Here is a 12,954-nt window from a genome sequence, read left to right on the forward strand (position 1 = left end):
AGGTCCCTCTGCAGAGCTCTCCTGCCCTCCAACAGATCAACAGATTTATGTTCTTTAAAGAATATTTAGTGCATTCTTCTGACTTGGCTCTGGGATAGGCTTCAGCTTGAGTCTACCATAGTCTAGTTACCTTGCCTGGAGAAGAGGAGGCTCAGGGGAGACCTTCTTGCCATCTACAACTCCCTGAAGGGAGGTTGTAGCCAGGTGGGGGTTGGTCTCTTCTCCCAGGCAACCAGCACCAGAACAAGAGGACACAGTCTCAAGCTGCACCAGGGGAGGTTTAGGCTGGAGGTGAGGAGAAAGTTCTTCCCAGCAAGAGAGATTGGCCATTGGAATGTGCTGCCCAGGGAGGTGGTGGAGTCACCATCCCTGGAGGTGTTTAGGAAGGGCCTGGCTGAGGCACTTGGTGCCATGGTTTAGTTGATTAGATGGTGTTGGGTGACAGGCTGGACTCCATGACCTCAAAGGTCTTTTCCAACCTGGTTAATTCTATGCTATATTCCTCCTCCTTATAATGAAGGTTTGGTTTTGCTCATGTAACAAGAGTTAAACTGATGCAGCCACAGATTCAGCTAAATCCCCATGAACTCTGTTAATGAGAAGGCTGTGTTTGCTACATCTTGGGATAAAAAGTTACTGGTTTCCAACTGAACTGAGGTGTTTGCCAAAGGAAGGAAACCAAACACCACACAAGCGTACAGAGGGCAGGTTTGAGGCTAAAGGTTATCAGGGACATGTGGATCAGCACCTTGGAGACAGAGCAAGCACTATCTTTGCAATGGCTCAGAAAAACATTTGAAGCAGCATTTTAACACACAAGAAGCAGCAAAAGGTAGCTTCCTATCTGCCAGCAATGGCTCTGACACAACAATAACAAACAGTGGGCAGGTGGTCCCAAAGAAGTGAGATTCAATGTTGCTAGAGATTGAGTTTGTTTGATTTGGCTTATTTTGAAGTACCTAAAAAAGTGACAATTAGCTACACAGAAATCCAAAAGGATTATTTGTCATCATTTGGAACAAGTTCTGGCAGACATTTAAGCAATGCCTCAAAACTCAAGCTCCCTCAGCATGCTCATGTCCAGGGAAGTTTTCCTTTCCTCATCTCAAGTACTAAAGATTCACAGAATCATAGAATCAGTAAGGTGGGAAAAGACCTCAGAGATCATCAAGTCCAACCTAGCACCCAACACCTCAGGACTAACTAAACCATGGCTTCAAGTGCCACATCTAGTCCCCTCTTGAACACCTCCAGGGATGGAGACTCCACCACCTCCCTGGGCAGCACATCCCAATGGTAAATCTCTCTTTCTGGGAAGAACTTTCTCCTCACCTCCAGCCTAAACCTCCCCTGGCACAGCTTGACACTATGTCCTCTTGTTCTGGTGCTGGTTGCCTAGGAAAAGAGACCAACCCCCACCTGGCTACAACCTCCCTTCAGGGAGTTTGAGACAGCACGAAGGTCTCCCCTGAGCCTCCCCTTCTCTAGGCTAAGCAACCCCAGCTCCCTCAGCCTCTCCTCACAGGGCTGTGCTCAAGGCCTCTCCCCAGCCTCATTGCCCTTCCCTGGACATGTTCAAGTGTCTCAATGTCCTTCTTAAACTGAGGGGCCCAGAACTGGACACAAAAGAATAAAGCCATAGCATCAAATACTCAGTAATTTAAACAAAGCACATGGCTGACAACTGGAAGCCCTGGATTCTTTTGTTGTAGCTTACTACAGGATGCTAACTCATTCTCTTCAGAGCTTCATTTTCCTGACCCCAAGAAACTGCACATGGTCACATAACTCCAGATTAAAAGGCAAACCCACAACATCACCTGGATGAGAGAGAGCTATAAACCAGCAGCCAGACCTACCTGCTTTAAGACTCCTCTCTGAACAAGGAATAAATCAAAGGAATCCTGACCTGCAAGCTTGCTTGCTATCTATTAAAAAGCCATAGGCAGTGGTGGCCTCATTTGCCACCAGCAGCTCAGTGCAGATACTTATGTACAAGAGGGATCTGGAGGTGCTGGAAGGGGTCCAGAGAAGGGCCAGGAGGATGAGCAGAGGGCTGGAGCACCTCTCCTGTGAGGACAGACTGAAGGAGTTGGGGCTGTTCAGTCTGGAGAAGAGAAGGCTCCCAGGTGACCTCATTGTGGCCTTCCAGTAGCTGAAGGGGCCTCCAAGAAGGCTGGGGAGGGACTGCTCAGGATCTCAGGGAGTGATAGGACTAGGGGGAATGGAATGAAGCTGGAGGTGGGGAGATTCAGGCTGGAGGGGAGGAGGAAGTTCTTCCCCAGGAGAGTGGTGAAGCCCTGGAATGGGTTGTCCAGGGAGGTGGTTGGGGCCCTGTCCCTGGAGGTGTTTAAGCCCAGGCTGGATGAGGCTCTGGGCAGCCTGATGTAGTGTGGGGTGTCCCTGCCCATGGCAGGGGGGTTGGAACTAGCTGATCCTTGTGGTCCCTTCCAACCCTGACTGATACTGTGATACTATGTAAGCAAAGGCATATGCCCCATTTGTGAAGTTCAGATCCTGCTGCAAGCTTACCCCTAACAGAAGTGAGGGTCTGAGTTTTAAACCATTCTCAGAAGTGTTTACACATCTTTCTTTCATAGTAAGGGAGTTAAAGTTATGCACCATGCAATCTCAGGCAAGGCTCTCTGAAACAGAAGGCACGTTCTGAACTCCAAGAAATGCCTAAGCAGGAAGACATGTTGGATCACACCTATACACCTTGCACATCTACATTGTGTATGTTCTTTTGAATGGTATACCTATTTCTTTTGCTATTTTGTAAGCTTCCTCTGGTGTCTTGGCAACTAGCCCATGTGGGACAGAAATGCCAGCCTCCTTCAACAGTCCCATGCTCAAGTATTCGTGTAGCGACAGCCTCCTCTGCTGCTGGTGCTGCACTTGCAATCCATGATGGCTGAGGATTCCTGGACTCCCACCAAGCACCTGGAGACAGAGGAAAACAGAGAAAACAGCACATGACTGTGAGGTGAAGAATTCCACACCCCCCCCCCCTGCTTTTTTTTAATGCTAGAAAAGTCTTCATACTTAGTGTAGCAATGCAAACACCTCAACACTTAATCCCATGGAACAGGTCACCTGGAGAGCAGTCACACAGCACTTACAGGATGGCCAAGGGATCAGGCCCAGCCAGCATGGGTTTAGGAAGGGCAGGTCCTGCCTCACCAACCTGATCTCCTTCTATGCCCAGGTGACTGCCTGGTGGATGTGGGGCAGGCTGGGGATGGAGTCTGCCTGCACCTCAGCAAGGCCTTTGACACTGTCCCCCACAGCAAACTCCTGGCCAAGCTGGCAGCCCCTGGCTTGGACAGCAGCTCTGAGCTGGGTTAGGAACTGGCTGGAGGGCTGAGCCCAGAGAGTGGTGGTGAATGGTGCCACAGCCAGCTGGCAGCCAGGCACTAGTGGTGTGCCCCAGGGATCAGTGCTGGGCCCCAGCCTGTTCAATATCTTTATTGATAATCTGGATGAGGGCATTGAGTCCATCATCAGTAAATTTGCAGGTGACACCAAGCTGGGGACAGGAGCTGCTGCAGGGTTGAGAGGCTTTGCAGAGGGACCTGGACAGGCTGGACAGATGGGCAGAGTCCAAGGGCAGGAGATTGAACACATCCAAGTGCCAGGTTCTGCACATTGACCACAGCAACCCCATGCAGTGCTACAGGCTGGGGTCAGAGTGGCCGAGAGGGACCTGGGGGTACTCATGGAGAGTAGGCAGAATGTGAGCCAGCAGTGTGTCCAGGAAGCCAAGAAGGCCAATGGCATCCTGCCCTGCATCAGGAACAGTGTGGCCAGAAGGAGCAGGGAGGTCATTGTGCCCCTGGACACTGCACTGGTTAGGCCACACCTTGAGTCCTGTGTCCAGTTCTGGGCCCCTCAGTTTAGGAAGGAGGTTGAGTTGCTGGAGTGTGTTCAGAGAAGGGCAACAAAGTTGGGGAGGGGTTTGGAGCACAGCCCTGTGAGGAGAGGCTGAGGGAGCTGGGGTTGCTTAGCCTGGAGAGGAGACGACTCAGGGGTGACCTTCTTGCTCTCTACAACTCCCTGAAGGGAGGTTGTAGCCAGGTGGGGGTTGGCCTTTTCTCCCAGGCACCCAGCACCAGAACAAGAGGACACAGTCTCAAGCTGTGCCAGGGGAGGTTTAGGCTGGATGTTAGGAAGCAATTCTTCCCAGCAAGAGAGATTGGCCATTGGGATGTGCTATACACTACCTTAGCACATTAGTCATTGATGTCAGGTCTGGCATCATGTTTTGTGAGGTTTTACTGGAGTAGCAGGAAAGAACTGATGACCTGTGAGTGCTGATGAGGACTGGTAGGACTAAAACTGGTTATTCCCTCCCATTCTATTCCACTCCATCCCAACCCATCCCATTCCATCCCATTCTAAAACACTTGAGGATTTAATTAGCACCTAACTAATACATTTGCAGGGAAATGAATCTTGAGGAATTCTGGAAGCACAAAGGAACAGAGAACAGCACACAGAGGAAGTTCCTTCAAAGGTTTTGAAAGATTGCCTGTCTGACAAACTGAGAACCAAGCCCTGGGAAGGAGGGGCAGCAGAAACTAAGCTAAACCACCTTCAGTGGTTGTGCATAGTGAATTTAATTTGCTACAGAACAGACTATTCAGCCTTCATCTGACTACTGTGAAACAGAAACAAACAAACAGCCAGCTACAAATCTATTTCAAGCATCTACAATGAGTCAGGAGGGCTGCCAATAGTGCAAAATAACTTACACCACTTCAAACATCAAGTAGAACATAACAAGTTTAATATTCAAGCCAGGAAGTTCCTGGGTGGAAGGAGTCTTAATTTCATCCCCAAATGTGATGCAGGGAACTCCAAGAATTTCTGCTATATATTTTGTATGAAGTAATATGGGGAGAAGCTGATTTTGATTATAGAACATCAAAAGTGGTACTCCAGAAGCAATGGCTTTTGGAAAGGAACAACTAGCTTGCCTTCAAGTCCATGAGTGGATTTCATAACAAGACAATTGTCAACAACATACTATTGGAATAGTATGGGATAGGACAGGATAGGACAGGACAGGATGGGATAGGATAGGATGGGATGGGATAGGATGGGATGGGATAGGATGGGACGGGATAGGATGGGACGGGATAGGATGGGACGGGATAGGATAGGATAGGATGGGATAGGATGGGATAGGATGGGATGGGATAGGATGGGATGGGATAGGATAGACCAGGTTGGAAGAGACCTTCAAGGTCATCGTGTCCAACCTACCACCCAACACCACCTAATCAACTAACCCATGGCACCAAGCACCCCATCCAGTCTCTTCCTAAACACCTCCAATGATGGTGACTCCACCACCTCCAATGATGGTGACTCCACCACCTCCCTGGGCAGCACATCCCAATGGCAAATCACTCTCTCTGTATAGAACTTCTTCCTAACATCCAGCCTAAACCTCCCCTGGCGCAGCTTGAGACTGTGTCCTCTTAGTCTGGTGCTGGGTGCCTGGGAGAAGAGACCAACCCCCACCTGGCTACAGCCTTCCTTCAGGGAGTTGGAGACAGCAAGAAGGTCACCCCTGAGCCTCCTCCTCTCCAGGCTAAGCAACCCCAGCTCCCTCAGCCTCTCCTCACAGGGCTGTGTTCCAAACCCCTCACCAACTTCATTGCTCTTCTCTGGACACCTTCCAGCAAGTCAACCTCCTTCCTAAACTGAGGGGCCCAGAACTGGACACAGTACTCAAGGTGTGGCCTAACCAGTGCAGTGTACAGGGGCAGAATGACCTCCCTGCTCCTGCTGGCCACACTGTTCCTGATGCAGGCCAGGATGCCATTGGCCTTCTTGGCTGCCTGGGCACACTGCAGGCTCATGTTCAGCCTACCATCAACCAGCACCCCCAGGTCTGTCTCTGCCTGGCTGCTCTCAGCCACTCTGACCCCAGCCTGTAGCACTGCATGGGGTTACTGTGGCCAATGTGCAGAACCTGGCACTTGGATGTGTTCAGTCTCATAGTATGGAATAGGATAGTATAGAATTACGCAGGTTGGAAAAGACCTTCACGATTATCCAGTCCAACCTATCACCCAACACCATCTGATCAACTAAACCATGGCACCAAGTGCCTCATCCAGTCTCTTCCTGAACACCTCCAGGGATGGTGACTCCACCACCTCCCTGGGCAGCACATCCCAATGGCCAATCTCTCTTGCTGGGAAGAGCTTCTTCCTAACACCCAGCCTAAACCTGCCCTAAAATCAAAGTAAAATATGTCTGCTGCATTGTTCATATTTGACTGTACAGGAACAAGACCTTGATTTTTATACACACACACAACTGCAAGCCTACTGAATTCAGCCAGCCCATGAACACAGGTTATCACTGCAGCATTCAAGGCAAACAGTCTACAAAACAAACTTAAGAGACATGCAAAATCTTGCATTTATCTGTTTAGCATGCAGCAGTGACACAAACACCACAAAAAAATCACTCTGCATTAGGAAGCTTGTAACAGGCTGGATTTTTAAGGTCTTGTTTCCTTTTAAACAAAGCAGGCATGCAGAGAACACAGGAGTTGCACTATGGCATTTCAAGCCAGCAGGTCAACAAGGCCCTGTTTAACCTCCAGAGGATTCCTTCTGCAAACAGGGGGCACTTTCCTTGGCACGAAGCGTAAGCTGAGAGCTGTTGAAGGCTGGAGCTGCTGTTTCTGGCACTGGCTGACCGGCCGGGCCCTGGAGGGCTGTTCGTAATACGAGAGGGGAGCTCCCAGCGACCTTCCCCCGCATGTGTAAGGAGAAGCAAGTCGCACGGAGAGTGACACACTTCAGACTCCCCAGCTCCTTCGTTTCCACTGCTTCCCGGGGGTTCCGCACCCAAAACCAAGCCCGCCCCCCCGTAAAAGCATTCGCCAGAAACAAGAGCAGAGGCCGGGGAGATGCGAGCTGGAGGAAGAGTTTGCTGCCACAGCCTAAGGCGGAGAGGTAGACGTTAGGATTTCCAAGCAAATTAGGGGAGAGGGGTTCGGAAGGGAAAGAAAAGGGAAGCAGGCTGGGAAGACCTGGCACAAGCAACAACAGCATCCGCGGGGGTATGTACGCCACAGGCGAGGCAGGGCTAGCAGCCCCGCCGCCGCAACAGGGCAGGACGGCGGTGGCAGAGGGATCGCTGCTCCAGCTGCTCCTCCCGCTCCGGCTTCCGAGGGAGCGACCGCCACCCAAGGCGACCCGGCCCGGCCCGCCCTGCCCACGCCGCCCCCGCCCCCGAGCGGCCGCTACCTTCGCCGCGGCAGTGCCCAGCGCAGCGCGGAGACCGCTGCCCCTCAGGCCGGCCGACACCCGGCTGCAGATCATGGAGGCCGCCATGGCTGAGCCCCTTCGCCCTCAGCTGCCCCTGGCAGTGCGCATGCGCCACCACCGGGGCGGGGGGAGCGCGCGGAGCAGGGTGGGGCAGGAAAGGCTCGCGCGGCGCCGCCCCCTCAATGACAACTGCCCTGGGCGCGGGGCGTGCGGAGACTCTATGGTGTCCGAGGGCTCCGCCCGCGCTGGGATTGGCGGTGCTGCCCCCTGGCGGCGGAGGGACAGGCAGCCCGGCCGGGCTCGGGGGTTTCAACGATTCCGTTTCCAATAAAGGTTGTGATCCAACAGGCATCCTAAAAAGGGTTCCAACACATCCACAACCCTCCCACCCACATCGGCCTCGGCTGACGGCGTGTATGTCAGAAAGGAGGAGAGGGTCCCAGCTCCCTTCTGCCATCCCTACGCTGGTTCTGCTTCAAAATGGAAAATTTCATCAATACTTTCACTTTTTAAAATTATTTATTGTTTCAAAGTGTCTTCATGCAAAACCTCAAACACATCCATTACTGAATTGAACTGAAGACCAATGTTTCTAGGTAGAATAGAATTAACCAGGTTGGAAAAGCCCTTTGAGATCATCAAGTCCAACCTATCACCCAACACCATCTAATCAACTAAACCATGGCACCAAGTGCCCCATCCAGTCTCTTCTTAAACACTTATAGTGATGGTGACTCCACCACCACCTCAATCCCACTGTCCATACCACCACCAAAGATGTTGCCTATTGTATTCCAGACATCCACTTTGGACTGCCAGGTACTGTCCTTGCTGAATTTTTGTCCTGAGCTGATGGGCCCTTTATATTCTGTTTCAGTCTGCCCTGAAATTGAATACAGATGGAAGTTTCATAGAAAGTAGAGCACAATCCACCTTTACCAGCATATCATTTCCCAAGGTCACTTAAAATGTTAATGGCAGTACTACAAACAAACCAGGATTTTTTCATAGCAAACCAGCGAGCATGTCTGAAGCTCCACAGGTGTTGAGAAGGGTCCCTGGGAAAGTCCCCAAATGGCTGAAGCTTCCAGGTGGGGGAAGAGATGGAACACTGTGGGCTGTTGGATCAGGGAGCAGTCAGCTGAGCTTGCTCAGAATCTGTAAGAAACTGTTGGTGGCCCTGGAGAGATTTAATTTGGATGGACGCTACTTATAAACATAGAAAATTGCTCTCTCAGGTGCCAGTTGCACCTTTTCACACAATCACAGAATGACAAAGGCTGGAAGAGACCTCAAAGATCATCGAGTCCAACCTGTCACCACAGACCTCATGACTACTAAACCATGGCACCAAGTGGCATGTCCAATCCCCTCTTGAACACCTCCAGGGATGGTGACTCCACCACCTCCCTGGGCAGCACATTCCAATGGCTGACAGCTCTCTCTGTGAAGAACTTTCTCCTCACCTCCAGCCTAAACTTCCCCTGATGCAGCTTGAGCTTTTGGAGGAGTGGAAGGCCTGCTGGTGCTCTTTGTGAACTAGAGAAGCAAGGTTAGAGGTTAAATTTAAGGTTTCTTGCATGCAAATAATATGAATAGAGAATTAAAGGGGAAATAATTCCTATATACTTTCTGTGGAGGACTTTGGTTTTATCCATATTTTTCAATTAAAACCTTCACAGTTCTACTTTCAGAGCTAACTTTCAGGTGAGAAGTTCATCACAGAAAGAGAGATTGGCCATTGGGATGTGCTGCCCAGGGAGGTGGTGGAGTCACCATCCCTGGAGGTGTTCAAGAGGAGACTGGATGGGGCACTTGGTGCCATGGTTTAGTTAGTCCTGAGGTATTGGGTGCTAGGTTGGACTTGATGATCTCTGAGGTCTTTTCCAACCTTATTGATTCCATGATAGTCTACACTCATTCTGATGAGTCAATCTTGTCTGTACACACCAAAGAAATAATTATCAAGCAACAAAGAAAGCAGAACTCCCTCACCAGAGCACACCTCTAATTTGTTCTGTTGTTTTGCATAGAATCATAGAGGAGGCTCAGGGGAGACCTTCTTGCTGTCCACAACTACCTGAAGGGAGGTTGTAGCCAGGTGGGGGTTGGTCTCTTCTCCCAGGCAACCAGTTGGTCCATGCTAGATCACCAAACCTGCTCCATGTGTCTGCATCCGCTCTTGTGTGCCTCTACCTGGGGGCTGCTCTGGGGATCCCACAGTTGGCAAGGTAACAAAAATAAATGTACTCTGCACTTCATCTGTGGCTTTGTGGTTGTTCCTGCATCCTGCCTGTGCCAGCTCATGCAGACTAGCAGGCTTGAGGAGAGAGAAAAGGAAAAATATCAGTCATGGATTTATACTGCCTCATGTAAAAAAGCCATTGATCAACCTCCCCTAATCACCTGCCTGGGAGAAGAGACCAACCCCCACCTGGCATAGGGACACTGCAAGGGATATGCTCAGGACTTCTGTTAGCTGCTTCATCTGCTAAGGGCTTCCAGGACTTCTTCTGTAAGTCTCTGAGACTCTCTAATTCTAGGGATTCTACAATGCAGTAATAAAGGACTTCTGAGATTCTCTGCTCTCTGCATTTCTGGCATCTCATTGCTACACAGCAAATGGGTTTGTGGCTTCATTCATCGCCCAATGGCCCTGGAATCAGGGGAAGAATAACAAATACTCACATACCTTTACTTGATACTGCACACCCATGTCCTAAATGAAGCCTGAAGTGAAACCAGCTAAGACAGATTCAGTCAACAAAACGTCTTTTATTGTCATCCAACAGTATTCTTTATATTAATGACCAAAACCACCAGATCAAACAATTAAATACATAAATCTGTATAAAAGTGGATTTCAAAAGGTCACCCCAAAAAGGCTACTTCAAAGTCTTTAAAATTAAGTGCTACTTTATCAAGAGGATAAGGCCAAACTCTTCTCAGTGATGCTGTGACAGGAAAAAGGGCAATGGACACTAACAAGAACTCAGGAGGTACCACCTGAACAGAAGGCTTTATTCCTGTGAGGGTGCTGGAGCCCTGGGGCAGGCTGCTTAGAGAAGTTGTGGAGTCTGCTTCCAAATCTGCCTGGAGGCAACCCTGGCTGACCTGCTCTTGGTGATACTGCATTAGCGGGCAGGGGTGGACTAGATGATCTCCAGAGGTCCCTTCCGACACCCACGCCGGGTCCAGAGCCTCCTCACGCGCCGGCTGTGCCGGTTCACTCGGTGGAGCCGAGCGGAGCGGAGCTGCGCCGCGCCGGGTGCCCACGGTGGGGTGGCCGGGCCGGGGCGCCCGGGGCCTCGCCCCTGAGTGACGCCATCACCACGTGCGGCGCGCCTCCCGCACTCTCGGCGCCAACCCCAAACGCCTCCCGGGCAACGGCCTCCCCAAACCCGGCCTGATTGGAGGAGCCGCCCCCCGCCTGCGGCCGGCCTCCGGGGCTGACCCCGGCGGAGCGTCCCCCGGGGACACACGACTGTCATGGGCGAGACGGCGCAGCCCCCGCGGCCCGGAATCGGCGTAGGGGTGGTGATCACCAGCTCCGCGCACCCCAACTGCGTCCTCCTGGGCAAGAGGAAAGGCCCAGTGGGAGGCGGCACCTACCAGCTCCCCGGAGGCCACCTGGAGTTCGGGTAGGAGCCCTGAGCCCTCCCCTCTTCACGGCCCCCGGAGGCGCGCAGACCGGAGAGCCGGCTGCCCGCTGCGAGCTGGCCCTCCGCTTCCCTGGTCCTCTGCTGAGGGGGCCGTACCTTCTCCCGCCCGCAGGGAGAGCCTGGCGGAGTGCGCCGAGCGGGAGACGCTGGAGGAGGCGGCGCTGCGCCTGCACAACGTGCGCTTCGCCTCCACGGTCAACTCAACCTGCGCCGCCGCGCGGTACCACTACGTCACCGTCCTGATGAAGGGCGAGGCGGAGCCGGGGGCGGAGCCGCGCAACCGCGAGCCCGAGAAGAACGAAGGTGAGGGGGCGGGGCCTGGCCGGCGCGCGGGGCGCTGCCCGTTCCGGCCGCGCACGGTGGGCTCAGGGGGCGGCTACAGGGGCCTTCAGTGTACAGATCCCCGCACCTGCTGCACTCCAGCAGGGCCTTTGACACCGTCCCCCACAGCAAACTGCTGGCCAAGCTGGCAGCCCATGGCTTGGACAGCAGCTCTCTGAGCTGGGTTAGGAACTGGCTGGAGGCTGAGCCCAGAGAGTGGTGGTGAATGGTGCCACAGCCAGCTGGCAGCCAGGCACCAGTGGTGTCCCCCAGGGGTCAGTGCTGGGCCCCATGCTCTTTAACATCTTTATTGATGATCTGGATGAGGGCATTGAGTCCAGCATCAGTAAATTTACAGATGACACCAAGCTGGAGGCAGGAGTTGATCTGTTAGAGGGTGAGAGCTCTGCAGAGGGACCTTGCCAGGCTGGACAGATGGGCAGAGTCCAAGAGCATGAGCTTGAACACATCCAAGTGCCAGGTTCTACACATTGGCCACAGCAACCCCAGGCAGTGCTACAGGCTGGGGTCAGAGTGGCTGGAGAGCAGTCAGGCAGAAAGGGACCTGGGGGTACTGGTTGATAGGCTGAACATGAGCCAGCAGTGTGCCCAGGTGGCCAAGAAGGCCAATGGCATCCTGGTCTGATTCCGGAATAGTGTGGCAAGCAGGATCAGGGAGATCGTTCTGCCTCTGTACTCAGCACTGGGTAGGCCACACCTTGAGTCCTGTGTCCAGTTCTGGGCCCCATCACTGGAAATGTTTAAGAAGAGACTGGATGGGGTGCTTGGTGCCATGGTTTAGTTGATTAGATGCTGCTGGGTGATAGCTTGGACTCGAGCTCTGAGGTCTTTTCCAGCCTGGTTAATTCTATTCTGTTCTGCAGATCCACAGAAACCCTCGGCCTGCCGGTAGGGTCAGGGCTTCATGGGGGAAAGTAACGAATTCAAAGCAACTGTGTACACAACTTTGTGCAGGTCCAACCAGACCTGCAAAGGTAGAATTGTTTTGTGATTGATTTTGTAGTCTGTTTTGGTTTTTTTCCCCTTTCCTTTCCCTGCAGGTTGGGAATGGGTGAACTGGGACGAGTTTCCTCCAGCAGATCAGCTCTTCTGGGCCTTACGCTGTCTGAGAGAGCAAGGTTACAATCCCTTCACAGAAGAGCTCGATCACCTAAAGGGCTACACAGGAAGTCACCAACTAGGGTGAAAAAACCCCAATCATACATTCTGTAGCAAAGGACAGACCTGCTTCTTTGGTGTAAAAGAGAAATGAATATACTGTGCTGACTCTGCCCATGGGAAAATGTTACCCCTTCCAAAGCCAGAAACAATATGCAAGTTTCAGTGCCATTTTTCACATGATGTTTGCCCTCCATTACAGAACTGTTTCTAGCCCAGGCAGTTAACAGTTAATGGCTTGTTTTATAGGAAACCCTTATTAGTGCTTTACCTGGTTAATCTTTATGTAGAACACCAGACCTTTGAAAAGTCAGAACTAGTCTGAGATGAGAGGCTTCCTCACAAACAGCTGCAGCATCAGACCTAGGAGAAACCCATTTGTTTAAGACACTGTCCTGCTTTCCATGTGAAAAACTTTGTATATCATCCTGCCTTCCTGTAATTATGAATCCTGGACCAATATTTAAACTTATCCTTGTCTCCTAGCCTCAGTTAAG

At 51.9% G+C, this 12,954-nt stretch overlaps 2 protein-coding genes across 2 annotated transcripts in view; one reads left to right on the forward strand and one right to left on the reverse strand.

The window, feature by feature from the left end:
* The window catches only part of SUCLA2 (succinate-CoA ligase ADP-forming subunit beta), a 28,206-nt gene extending 20,804 nt beyond the window's left edge, over positions 1 to 7,402 (reverse strand). The window contains exons 1-2 of the mRNA XM_054162959.1: positions 7,275 to 7,402; positions 2,760 to 2,943 (exon numbers count right to left, since the gene is read on the reverse strand). Of these exons, the coding sequence (XP_054018934.1) occupies positions 2,760 to 2,943; positions 7,275 to 7,361 (271 nt within the window). The 5' untranslated portion in view covers positions 7,362 to 7,402. The remainder of the gene's footprint in view (positions 1 to 2,759; positions 2,944 to 7,274) is intronic.
* A 3,283-nt stretch (positions 7,403 to 10,685) lies between these two features.
* NUDT15 (nudix hydrolase 15) lies at positions 10,686 to 12,547 on the forward strand. Its single transcript, XM_054163001.1, has 3 exons — positions 10,686 to 10,936; positions 11,070 to 11,260; positions 12,340 to 12,547. Exons 1-3 carry the CDS (start codon positions 10,785 to 10,787, stop codon positions 12,483 to 12,485), a joined length of 489 nt encoding a protein of 162 aa, XP_054018976.1. The 5' UTR covers positions 10,686 to 10,784; the 3' UTR covers positions 12,486 to 12,547.
* The last annotated feature ends 407 nt before the right edge of the window (positions 12,548 to 12,954 follow it).

Source organism: Dryobates pubescens, chromosome 7 (genome assembly GCF_014839835.1).
Source record: "Dryobates pubescens isolate bDryPub1 chromosome 7, bDryPub1.pri, whole genome shotgun sequence".
Classification (NCBI taxonomy): domain Eukaryota; kingdom Metazoa; phylum Chordata; class Aves; order Piciformes; family Picidae; genus Dryobates; species Dryobates pubescens.

What these genes read in the sequence shown, in the direction of transcription:
- NUDT15 (XM_054163001.1), top strand. Translation starts at nt 10,785, where the DNA reads ATGGGCGAGACGGCGCAGCCCCCGCGGCCCGGAATCGGCGTAGGGGTG. An exon ending in GGAGGCCACCTGGAGTTCGG is followed by an intron (nt 10,937 to 11,069) that starts GTAGGAGCCCTG and finishes TCCCGCCCGCAG; the next exon opens with GGAGAGCCTGGCGGAGTGCG. An exon ending in CGAGCCCGAGAAGAACGAAG is followed by an intron (nt 11,261 to 12,339) that starts GTGAGGGGGCGG and finishes CTTTCCCTGCAG; the next exon opens with GTTGGGAATGGGTGAACTGG.